At 37.0% G+C, this 12,953-nt stretch overlaps 1 protein-coding gene across 6 annotated transcripts in view; it reads left to right on the plus strand.

Moving 5' to 3' along the window:
* Nucleotides 1-12,953, plus strand: part of ANO3 (anoctamin 3) — a 137,044-nt gene that overhangs the window by 80,033 nt on the left and 44,058 nt on the right. For 4 of the 6 annotated variants that reach the window (XM_085549883.1, XM_032444968.2, XM_015863407.3 and 1 more), the window contains exons 5-7: nt 5,977-6,129; nt 8,182-8,282; nt 11,247-11,291. In XM_085549883.1, coding sequence (XP_085406009.1) covers nt 5,977-6,129; nt 8,182-8,282; nt 11,247-11,291 — 299 coding nt within the window. The remainder of the gene's footprint in view (nt 1-5,976; nt 6,130-8,181; nt 8,283-11,246; nt 11,292-12,953) is intronic. The other 2 variants (XM_085549884.1, XM_032444967.2) reach the window with 1 other exon arrangement.

Raw genomic sequence — 12,953 nt, forward strand, 5'->3', positions numbered from 1 at the left:
CTTCCTATTAGACCTAAGGAGCAAATAGAGGTGGTTAGATACTGATGGTGAAAAGTTTTGTTGGGGTCACAGGCTTGATCTGAAATAGAGCAAGCAGTAAAATGGAACCTCAGCTCTTTCTTGAAATAAGCCTGTTGCAGTTAGCATTAGTAACATCTATTTCCAAAGAAAACTTAAAGAGTTGAGTCATAAGCTCCGAATGTAGAAACAAATAACAATATCTTTCAATGTAATTATTACCACAGATATTAACACAAACTTCACGGTAATGTTATTAAGGAGAACGAGTAATGAAAATAAGCGGGATGGTTTTCATGACTCACACAGTAATCTTTTTACCTCTTAACATCTTATGAACATTAGCGAATGGTATTGATAGAAAAGTTTCCCTTATGTGAAATAGCGATTCTACTTACAGCTGTTCATTTATAGGTAGTTTTATTACCTTAGAAGTTCACATACTAGTTCTTGATTGTCACATTGTTTCCATGGCTACTTCAGTCTCTTACATGATTTGGTAGCCCTGAACCCATCTATTAATATCTCTAAAACATCTCTTAAAAATCGAAGAGACGAAGAAATACAGAAAGCTGTTTTCCTTGCCTTGCCTCTGACTACCAGTGTGTTTTGATTGTATGCTGCATTCCTCTTCTCTCATTTCTCTATCCCAAGCAGATAGTCACTGCAAGAATAGGAAGTATTTTATATGTTGCAGAATATTCTACGCTGCCCTAATTATCCTGGAAGGCTCCATGCCAATAAACTTTATGGTGGCAGTTGTAAAAGTTTGGCATGTCAGCAGTAGGTCAGTGAACATGTTTGCTGGTCAATTTCCATGTCAAGCAGATAATTTATATTCACAGACTAAGTGCAACCACTTTGTGTGGTACAGAATATTTTTACCAAGATTGTATGTGTAGTTTGAATTTTTTAAATTATGATAGGGTGTTTGATAGGAAAGTGATACTCAATTGAACTTCTCAAATCTGGACATGAGAAGTTCAGTCTTCAATCTTAGCAAGGATTCTAGACAGAGGCATAAATATTTTGCTATAGAAATTGAGAGAATACTTTTAAACATTATGGCTAAGACATACAAAATAGTTTAATGGAGTTATCTGCCATTCCTACTGGGATTTAACATTTTGACAGAGAGTAATACTGGACAAATTCGTTGTGCACTCTTTGACTTTGTTACTTTCAATGGAGATTTTGTCAGTTGCTTTGGCATGCTTCTTGTGCAAGTCAGTTTTGTTTCTGCTTTGTGTGCTGAGACTGTGCATCCTATCTGCATGCTCGTGTTAATATTAAAGGAGGTAGAGTTGTGAATATTAAAGGAAGTAGAGTAGAATCATGTAAGTTACACCTTGCCTAATGACCTACCAAAGGCCAGAAGGCTTTTTTGTTCTCTCACATCTTCTTTGTGTCTTTACTAAATGCCTTACTTTGGGTTACCAGAGAGACTGAGATTCAGTGATCAGAGAATCATTTCCAGTAACAGAATCACGTTTTTTCTTATTACACTGTTCCTTTCTCTTATAAATTCCCTGGTAGGAAAAAAAAAAAAAAAGAAAAGAGAAAAGAGAAAAAGAAAAAAAGGCAACTCAATAAGTCTTCTTTTTAATGTATTACTTCATTAATGCTAAGTTGCACTAAATAATCTCCAGTGATCCCTTCCAGCTCCTATGATTCTGTGATTCTGTTGCAAATTTAATAGTCATAATTCATATCTCATTCCATCTTAGGGTGGAAATAAATCTTGTTCCAAACATCATCACCTTGCAATAAAGAGATCTCGAGGAGAAAGTTCAGTAATTATCAAATGTAAAAGCAGAATTCTGAAGTTCAGCCTTGTGTGTCCACCTATAGTTTCAATCACAGGTAGTGTTCTGTTTATATTATTAATTTCTTTTACAAATTTAAATGCAAATTCCACAGCCTATGTGGAGATCAGTTGAACTTCACTGTCTCTTGTAGAGGAAAAATAAACTAATGGTGCTGTGGAGTCTCACTCTTGTGTGATATATCAGTCAGCATTAAAGTAACTGAATCCTACCTTTGTTGGCTATGGCAGGGAAATTATGTTCTTATGCATTCTTATAAATGTGAAACTACCTTAAATTCTTTTTAGAAAGCAAATGACTGTCCTCAGATTCAGAAACTGATACATGGACTGTTCACTGGCTGAGCTACACCCCGAAGTAGAAGTTGTTTCTCCTTGTATATATATCTTGGGTCAGAATAATCTGCTCTGAGCTGAGTCCGAGTCACTTTGTGCATGCTGCCAGATGAGCACTCTCATTGTGTTTTGTTTGGACATTACTTCAAACTTCAGGAAAATGTGAAGCAGATTTTAAAGTGTTACTAGTAAAGGTCTGCTTTCCAGCTCTTTGCTTTGCCTTTGAATGTTAAATAACATTAATGAAAATTTCATGCATGAAACTAACAAGTCCAGCAATTTTGTCCATGTCAGGCTCTATTTACTAAGTGTTGATAGTAAGAATAATGTCAAAGATGAACATTAAAAGGTTCTAATTCAGTTTCAAAATGTTTAATGTTAAATATTTTGTCATATTACCATTATATATAAGGGCTGCTCCGAAATAGTGCCTCCTATTTTATTATGTTGTCCCATGGCATCAGAGGCAGATGTTGGTGGTATGGCAGTAGAGGTTGAACCTTCCTACCAATGTTCCATTGCATGTTGTTTCCATGTGACAGATGGCAGCAGAGGGGCATTCTGACAGTATGGCACTATTTAAATGATCAGACCTGGCAGGATTACTTCTCTGAAATGGAGGAATTTAGGCAGCCACCTCAGGCAACCTAAGCAGCTGGGAAAGTTTCAGCTGTTGGTACTCTTGGTGAGGCTTTCTCCACAGATCAATTGTATATGAAGTTGGGGCTGTCAGTGGAACTTTGAAGCATTTTTAGTTATTTCTTACATAACTTTAAAACCAGGGACTCAGCACAAGGATTGTAATTAACATTTGTCTCCTTGTAACTGATCTGTGAGTTGGTGATGGAAATGCCATTATGGTTACAGAAAGGTGGGATGCATGCTACGTGGATTCAGGATGTCATTATAAAAGCACATAAAATTTTTGCTTCTGTTGCATACTAATGGGGTTTCCAGCAATCTGCTACCAATCACCAGTGACCTCAGTTCAGCATATTTAGTACTTCACCAGAGATACCTTGGGAATCTGTCATTCCTAGTGTAGAGCACAACCAGTTTTCCACAGCTGGGAAGATTAAAACCTAATAGCATGTGTTTTAACGAGAGTTTATTGTTGTGTCAATGCACAGTTTTCTGAATTAAGCTTTCCAGATGCTGCAGGATGATGTTTTATGAAAGGAGTGCATAAGTTATTATTCTGCCTTATTTTCTGCTTTTTTCTTAGAATGAACTGAATCTCCTAAGAAATGCTGGTTTGTTCATTTAGTCTGTCTTATTGCCAAAAGGTTCTACTGATTGCTTAACCCTACATAGCTTATTAGAATAGTCTTACTCTGTTCCTGTGTAATACCTTTCCAGCAGCAAGTCTCCAAAGAGAATTTCTTAAACAGAAATGTAAATAGGCTTCCATACCAGACTCTTGAGTGTATGAAAGGAGATAAAGGAGATCAGGTGGCTACTGCTGATACAAACATCAATCAGGCTGATTTTGTATCTATTTTCCAAATACAACAGTAAATACTAACCCTTAGTATTGAAATTAATGCTCTCTTTTCTCCGTACACATTATGGAACCCTTTCAGATCAGCTGAAATCACCGTTAATTTATGTATTATAAATGTGTGTAAAAATCACCAGCTCAATTATTTCACTGACCTAGATGCTTCTGGTAACATAGGTGGGCATTGCTCTTCCAGAATTGCACTGAAGTGAAACCAGCAAAGCAAACGTAGCAGTGGCTTCACTATTGCAATTTTCATAAGAATCAGATCCTCTGAAAGTGTTCGGAGATGAACAGATGGGAAATTTCTTTCTACTGACAGTGCAGATCATTATTTATTGAACATTGGCCCTGGAGATTTCTGTTCAGTGCAGATGAACCCGAGGGCATATTTGCACCACTGTTAATCTGAGGAAGGAAAAAACAGATCTCTTTGCTCTTACAGTAAAGTACATTCCAGGAGAGAAAAGCAAGGTGAAAAATGTCTAGAAAGTATAGTCCAGAGGAAAGGCAGAGGTGTCTTACTTAAAGGCAGATTTAATTTGCAGAACGTCTGTACGGAAATTGCATGAGCAGCAACTCTGAGATATACATCATCTCTCCCCATTGGGGAATTTTGGGCAGGATTTTCCTACTGTTTTGCCAACTTCATGGAATGTGAAAAGAAGCCAATTCAAGTCAGCTTTTGTGAAATGCTTATGCTGGAATACTACATTGCTACCCCAAAGCATCATTCATATCTTCAAGTCATTACAAGAATTACAGAAATCGAGTGGGTTCTGGCAAAGAGGAGTAGTAGAAGGAGATAAGAGAAGGTAGGGAGTAGATTAGGTATGTCATAAATGTCATTTTTTAGAATTTACAAATGGATCTATGTATAAGGACTGCACTATTGTAATCATAATATAAAATGTGAGTTGGGTTTCTAATATACTTTTAAAAACACCTTTCGGTTTACAGAACAAATGCAAGTTTGCACTGTTGCAAATAAGATTTGAATGTACAGTTTTTTAGTCAGATATCTAGAAGTAAAAAGCAAACAGGAATAAAAGCCTTGTTTCATTGTGGGTTTGTGTTTGTTTGTTGTCATTGTCAGTGATAAGATTTAGTGATCCTGTAAACATATTGAAGCACAGCGTGAAAGTCACAGCTCCAGGCAGGTAGGATGTTTAGATCTCACATACCCATTTTCTATTTACATATTCAATATTGAAATACATAAGCAAATAATAGGTGCTTTCATGGGTTGCTTTCAAAAGTTACATCCAGAAAATAAAGACAACTGAGGTCGTCGCGTGCTGCTGAGGAGAAAAAGAAGCCTAATTGTATTTAAATGGAATCATACAGCGCTTATATTTCCAAAGGTGGGTTGATGTGATTCTGTAGCAATGAGTGGCCTGAGAATTGTTCCTTGGTTGTTCTGGGAGGAAGAAAGCAGAGAGGAAGAATAACCTTAGAAAACATCATTTTTTTGCAGTCTGAGAGAACCTCCCAAACACTGAATGTGTAAAAAGCCATCTGTGAGCTATATGGGAGTATTAAAAAGTAAAACACCTTGTGCAAACCAAGGACTTGCTATCCAGTATCTCTGCCACTGGCATCACACACCAGCACATGGTTCCACTTATCAGAGGAGAGAGTAGCTGTTGGATATGACTGAGTTTTATTAATATCATCTCAAACAGTCCAAATAAGATACAATTCCATTATAAACATTCTGGCTGATAAAAATCAATGCATCATCAATAGACTTCTGATGGTGTGTGTGTGTGATGCATTTTCCTTTAAACTCCCATACATGTTCTGGACAGGCTGCTGTGTTTAAATGGTGCTGCAGCCTCCAGAAGACAGCAGCTGTTTCTCAGTTTACCTTTTCAAATTCCAGTCTCTTCATAGGCTGGCATCAGCTGATATAGTCACTGTCTATTCTGAATCATGCAAAACACAGACCGTAAAAATAGCTCGCAGCAGCGCTGTGTAAAGTGGGCTTTTCCATGTTAAATCAGAGGATCTGCTGCGTTTACTGGTGCGGTGGGAAGGAACTAGAGGAGATTTAAGCACTGCTAACAGAAATGGCTAGATTGTGGTTGTTGTACAGTTATGTTAGTTTGTTCTAATTGATTTGAACTCCTGAGCAACCAATACCTGTTCTTGTGACTTGTTCTTAATATATTCATCCCGTGGATGTGTGGATATCTCTTTGCTTCAGGAAGTGCTGTGTTACAGGGAACTTGTGATGGATCCTTTCATCTTTATGAATGCCGTATTTAACAAATGTTAATTTGATCTTCTCCAGACTGATGCCATGGCATCATCAGGCCTCTTCTTCAAAGATGGCAAGAAACGCATTGATTACATCCTGGTCTACAAAAAGTCAAGCCTGCAGGTAGAAAAAAGAAGCACGTTTGAGAAGAATTTGAGAGCAGAAGGACTGATGTTAGAGCGAGAGGTGAGTTCTCAGTTGATGTGGTGTAAAGCAACCTTTGCAATGCTGTCTTGCTGGACTACATTTATAACAGAATCCTGATGTTTTACAAGTCTTTCTGGTCAGACTGGTTCCTCTGTTCAGTGCTAGTATATTAATCATAGAATGACAGAATGGCTTGAATAGGAAGAGATCCCAACAAGCTCCAATCCCCCTGCTGCAGGCAGGGACACCATCCTCCAGACCAGGCTGCCCTGGACTCCATCCAGCCTGGCCTTGAACACCTCCAGGGATGGAGCATCCACACCCTCTCTAGGCAGCTGTTCCAGCACCTCACCACTCTCACAGTATAGAACTTCCCCCTGATATCCAACCTAATAACAATATTTTGACAGTGTGTATGATATGTCTTGCTCATACACACTTATATGTGTCCATACACTCACATGCATCCCCCAACACAGAATCACTTCTAAATAGGTGCAGATGTAGTGCAGTACACAGGGGAACATCCAACTACTTACATCTTCAAAACGGAAGAAATTTCAGTAGCCCATGTTGTCACATTAACATATAACCCCTATGTCTTGTAATGTCATGCATGATATTTAATCTCCCAGTATGTTTAAAGGGGTAATGATGTCAAGTTAATCCATCCCTAGCTTACATGTTGTAATTTGCATTGAGTTCTCTGAGCTAAAACAGTTTACAATCTAGTGCTGCTTGGCAGGCTTGCAGATTTCCTGGAATGCCATTAGAAAAGCAAGCAAACAAACAAAAAAACAGCCTATTATTCTAGACATACTTAATAAAATATCAGAAGCTGTGCCATGTCACACTGTTAACCCCCTTTTTCTTTGCATGCTGAAACCCTTAAACACCAAGAACTTTGAATAGTATAAAGGATTTCTTTTTTTCACTTTAAAGAATGATTTTGTCTGCTTTGCTCTGATCTGTAATAGCTTGTTTTCCCAAGAGTCCAAATTAATATCCTTTTATTTTCCTAATTAGGTTCCTAATAAAGTTGCTGATACTCTAGGGATTAATTAATATTTTTACCTTGGTGCTCACAATCAGCCTTTCATATAAATATACATGTATATATTTAACTGTTCCCTGTGTTGTCAGAAAAAAAATATATGTATCTGTCTCCTGGTTTATCTTTTCCATTCCTTTCCCAGATATCCTTTTATGCTGCAGTGTTTTGCACTTTGATTGATATTTCTGCCATGAAATGTGAAAAACTGTTTCAAAAGAATGTGAAGCTGTTGCTGTTGTGATTAGAATAGCAGGACTGAGAATTGTAACATAAAAAGAAAGGAAACAAACTCAGGCCTTGCAATTTTACTCTTTTGTGAATTACTTGTAAAACAGACATGTATTTAGTCTTTCCTAAAGGAAGTTCCTGTAGTTCACGTGTATTTACCTTGATTATTTTCTTCAGCTCGACTCGGTAGAACTGCTTTACATGTTCCATTTGAAAGCAATAAGGTTTTAGTTCCTTGCAGGTCCTTGCAGTAGCAATATAGCACATTGAAAATATGTCAATAGCTGGCCTGGAAATTTTGTTAAGCTTGTTTTTAAGCTTTTAAACATTGTTTTGACTCTGACAGGAAAAAAAACAACCAAACAAACTGGTTTTCAGATATTTATTGAAATAGGAATAATCTTCAGCTGGAGTCAATTTAGAAGCACTGACATTTCAGACAAAATGTGTTGGTATAGGATAGTGATTCTAAATATCAAAATATTGAAATTGCTTTCCACTATTATTTTTTCCTTGTCTTTGGAGATCAATGAAATCCTGGAAGCAGTATTACAGAACTTTGACCTTATGGCACCGAGGGGCAGAATATTGAGCACTTATAATTCAATTAACTCTCTGACTGAATTTTCCTCTATCTTTGCTTACCAAACCTTGTATATTTCAAGTCCTGAGGAGGCTTTTATCAGACTCAGCTCTACCAAAATGTTTGATTATGGAAAACTCAAGCAAATACTTCTGGGAGGGAAGTTGTGTGGGGCCTCGTGGGCTTGAATTATTAATATGTGTTTATTTATCATCACTTTTTGCAGCCAGCTGTAACAAACAGTGATATCATGTTTGTTAAAATTCACTGTCCATGGGAGACGCTGTGCAAATATGCAGAAAGAATGAACATCAGGATGCCTTTCAGGTATGGTGGAAACTATGTTAATGAATGTGTAATATTTGCTTGAAGTATATTTAGAAATATATGTATTAATTACTTCAGTGCTCAGTTCCTCGTCTGCTAAACAAATTCCTTGTACTGTTTTTGCAGTAAATATTATTGGACAAGTCAGTATCTTCTGTAATAACACTGAAATTTTAATAGGTTTAAACGTTTATTTTCAACTCAATGTTGTTCTTATGGAGAGAGAAGAGCTTTGTTGTGTGCTGTAAACCTGTGTGACTCATGGAAAATTCCCTTGCAGAACTCCTTTTGCACTTAAATTGCCAAATTCTCTATCTTTCATATCCCTGCTGACTTTAGTTATCATAATGTGGCTCTCTTGCTTTGGTCCTAAGCCAGAAACTTAGTCATTGAGAAGCATCTTTAGCTCAAAGCTGGTTTCAAATACCCAGTTATGTTCTGAGTTTCTACATCATCTCATTATGCATTCAAAGTCTTTTCCATTAAAAAATACTTTCTGTGACAGTCATATGCTGAGTGTTTAAAAATATTATTGTAGTGCCATTTGAGCTCCCTTAATTTGAATGATTCTTGTCTGCATTTTAAATATAGCAATGAACGTTGGCGTGTGTGTACACAAATGCATAAACAATCTAAATTCCTATTCCAGAAGTACTTCTTTTTTACTTTCAGTACTCGACATCACGAAAGTTGGGTTCTAGCAGTGATTTGAATTCTTCATTGTTTTAGCAACTTCACAGATCAGTAGTGATCTTCAGAACAAAAACAGTCAGTTTTCAGAAGACTGCTTTATTTGCAAGCTGCTCGTAGTTGTGTCTGTATTCAGTGCTTCACCTTGTTAGTTTGCTATAGGGTGAAACACTACTGGTCAGAAAGAAGCCTACTGCTTACCTTCATCTCTGTGAGTACTATGCACTAGATCACCATTCCTTTTTCTCCTCTAGGGGATTTAGAATAGAGTTAAAGTGAGATCTCAAGCTAGAATTTGTGTGAATATTTCAAATAGGCTAGTCCTTTAATCACACTTTTTAAAATGAAATTGAACACCATAGTTTTACAGTGAACACAAAGTAGACTCAGGTTAGAGCAGAAATCCGTCTTGCTTTGCCAGCAGTCAGTGTGGGATTTTCAGTACAGAAGCAGGGCAGCATTCCATAGTACCTTCTGTATTTCCAGAAGTCTGTGGCTTACTGACATTCTGAGGCAGAAATTGTGTTCATCTTTGTTTTTATTAACTTCTGTTGATCTTTTCATGGATGCAAAAGTAGCCATGTGCACTTCCATAACAACACCCTACTGTCATACACTGTAGAATCTGGCTTTATGTTCTGTCAAATGCGCTGTCCTTATTTTAAGTCTTGAGCTTGCTTATTTAAGTCCAGCTTTTCTAAACTCAGTGGTGCCTATTGTTTCCTGAGCTATTTTCATCATCCAGTGGGCAGGGGAAGCTCAGGTCATACCACAATCGCAGTGACATAGTCCTGAGAACAGTTTATTTCTCTTTGACTTTATCAGAATAATCAGCAGCTTCTATCTGTGTTGGATATATAACTGAAGAAGAGAACTTAACCTTCCCAGCAGTGTTTCAATGCAGGGAATGTATCATCTTGCGAAGCACTGCAAAAATCTGGCTTTTGGTTACAGTCCTTAGAATGCCGAGTATCAGTATCCTAAATGAATAATACATGAAGAATGAATCTCCTGAATTAGGCTCAGACTTCTCAGGTTTGTTCTGCTCAATGCAGGATTGTAAACACAGAGTTATTAAATATGTTAAGAAAAAATCTCTTTTACTGAAAAGTAACAATTTTTTGCCCCATTGAGGGACTAACCAGCATCCTAGAACTCAATTTTAGCATGCTATGATGCCTACATATGGTGGCAGATACATAATATGCATAATATAAGCAGTATGAGATAGAAATGTTTCTTCTAGCATTTCAAAACACTGTAGAAATCACTGTTGCCTTCAAATATAATAAATATAAATGCTTTCAAATCTAATTTATAATAGGACAATGTTTAAATCATGACTTATTTCTGTGATCTATGTGTCAGGAGAAATGAAACTGAGATGGCTCTGAAACCCAAACAAAAGCCTCATTTAATCAGTGTCCACAAGTATATCTTGTGAAACATAAATTATCCTTGTGTACAGTGAAGAAATAAGTTGTTTCTGCTTCTGACTGGGCTCTATTTGTGCAAAACAGCTAAGAGTGTTTAAGTGTACTGCTGGAAGCTAAATCACTAAATCTGATGTCTACAGATGCTGTAGTAATTCTTTTGGGTTTCACTTGCATCTCTACCTAGCTATACCAAGTGTCAGGCTGCCAACAGCCTACAGATTCATAGACAGATGAATGTGTTATTTTGGTGTATCTTAATGAATCTCAAATAATGTCCAGATGGGCAGTTGCAAATCTTGTTACCTCTATTGTTTCTGGATGATTTTATCGTCTGATGGAGATTTACATTCATATCCAGTGTGGGAATGCCATTTTTATGTGTGTTAGAATGAGGGATGTGGGAGAATAAACTATCATCTGAAGATAATGTTAAGCCTTTATGTTAATGTGTCTACATGAACTTGTTTTAATTCCTCCTAAATAAATGGACCATGCAGAAGATGAAAGGATTTAGGCAAGTTTTAAGGATGACGTATGTAAGATGACAGGAAATGAATATAAATACAACAGCATTTGAACCCTATATAATGGTTGTCTTATGAATGAATCCCTGACCAGGTATTATTAGCTACAGTATGTAGCTGAAATGCAAATTTTTCTGAGGAGCAAAATTCAGCCTTGAAAATACTTATTTCAATTTACTTTTTAAACTGTTTTTCATCTGTCTGTCTATGAAAATGCATGTTTTATATTGTCTGGTATTCTTTTCCTAATGTATATGTCCTTTTCTACTGTCTCTTGCTTGATTATTTTCAGCTGATTTTTGCTGTTCTTTCAGGAAAAAATGTTATTACACTGACTGGAGGAGCAAAACCATGGGCAGGTTGGTGGGTGATGTGTAGCTTCTAATTTTGTCAAATAGACACCCTGCTAAATAAAATCCATTTTGCAGTTGTAAATTTATCCAGGAAACTTGGAACATGAGATTATTTCCCTGAAAACTCAAAATATGTTAGCTCTGAGTGTTAAAAAATTCTTCTATAACAAGATGCAGTACTTTAAAGTCCTGCCAGTTCTCATTTTAGAAATGCAGATGTGCTTATGCCAGGAAAAAGAAGAGATCCTTTTCCTGGCAACAAAGATTTCATACAGGATCAAGCTCTACGGTTACGTCTGCTCTTGCTGAGAGATGTTTCTTTAGCATGTAAGCTATTTTTGAACTCATGTCTTCAGTCTAAATTCTGTAGTCAGCTATTTCTTTAGGGGTGCAAATGTATCATCTCTCACATGCATTCTGTTAAGCAGGACTAAATCAATGACATGCTTTGAAGGCTGGTTTGAGTTTCTATTTGATAGCTGACAGTAATGTTTTTGCTGCAGTAGAAGACCTTCCACTCTCTAAGATCTCATAGAATCACCAGGATTGGAAAAGACCTCCCAGATCATCTGGTCTAACAGTCTCTCTCAACCTTTGTCTCTGCCATTGCTGTAAATGGGTCTCTTTACTGAAAGCCATCCAACCATAGCATTGGATGCCAGCCTCAGCTCCAGCTGCTCCTGGCAGCTAGGAGAGGAAGAAGTGTAGCAGGAAGAGCCTGGGGAAGCTGGGGAACTATGACTGCTCCCTCCTGCTTTAGTCAGTGCCATGAAATCTTGTACGTCCTAATTGCCTGTGGAAAAGATTTGAAAATGTTTACAAGGAAAATCTCCTGAAAGAGTTTTACATTCTGGGTTTGCTTGAGATGAATCTTTAAGTTCCATTTGGTTTAGATTCTCCTGCTCTTACTTTAGATGATGAAGCGTTCTCGTTATTTTCCATGAGCAATTTGCAGAGTCTCGTGGTAACAGTTTGCAAAGTAATCAGTTAGCAAAAGTAGGCAATGCACTGCTGAGTATCAAGGAAAACATTCATAAACAAGTAAAATATATTACAATGAAACAACCTGCAACATAAATTTACAACTGCATTTTTCCTCTTCCCAATCATCCACATGCTTGCTCCATTTTAGTGTGCATTATGAAAGATGTAAGTGATGTGCTTTGTAATGCATTGGCAAAATTAACAGAGCTTACTGCAAAATTATTTTGTTTTAAATCCATCTGGTGAGTCCTAGGTATTAAACAAATGTGTCTTCCTTATTTAGAAGGACAGATGTCTGAAACATGCTGTTGTATATATTGTTTGTATATGTTTTTCTCTGGCATTTCGTACAGTCGGGTGCAGAAAGGGGGAAAAGAAGCTAACTTGAAAATTGCTGACACACATCTCATCATTCTCACTGTTTCTGTGCTGCCATTGTCTCTGCATCTTAAATCTTTTCAGGTTCAACTTCTGTGTAATTTATCAAGTATTTCTAAGCTAAGTGGAGTTTAACGTAGGATGTGGAATGTAAATTTAAATCTTTGTAGATCAAAGGTAAAATTTTAAAGTACTGAGTTTCTGTGGTTAAGAATACACTGTTACATTAGACCTTACTGTGATATAGAAGTTCCTCTGTATCTATCAGTGTAATATGGTAGATGTGTATGTCTACACGTCTTTAAG

This window comes from Coturnix japonica, chromosome 5 (genome assembly GCF_054131305.1).
Source record: "Coturnix japonica strain WE chromosome 5, WE-NBRP24, whole genome shotgun sequence".
Taxonomy (NCBI): domain Eukaryota; kingdom Metazoa; phylum Chordata; class Aves; order Galliformes; family Phasianidae; genus Coturnix; species Coturnix japonica.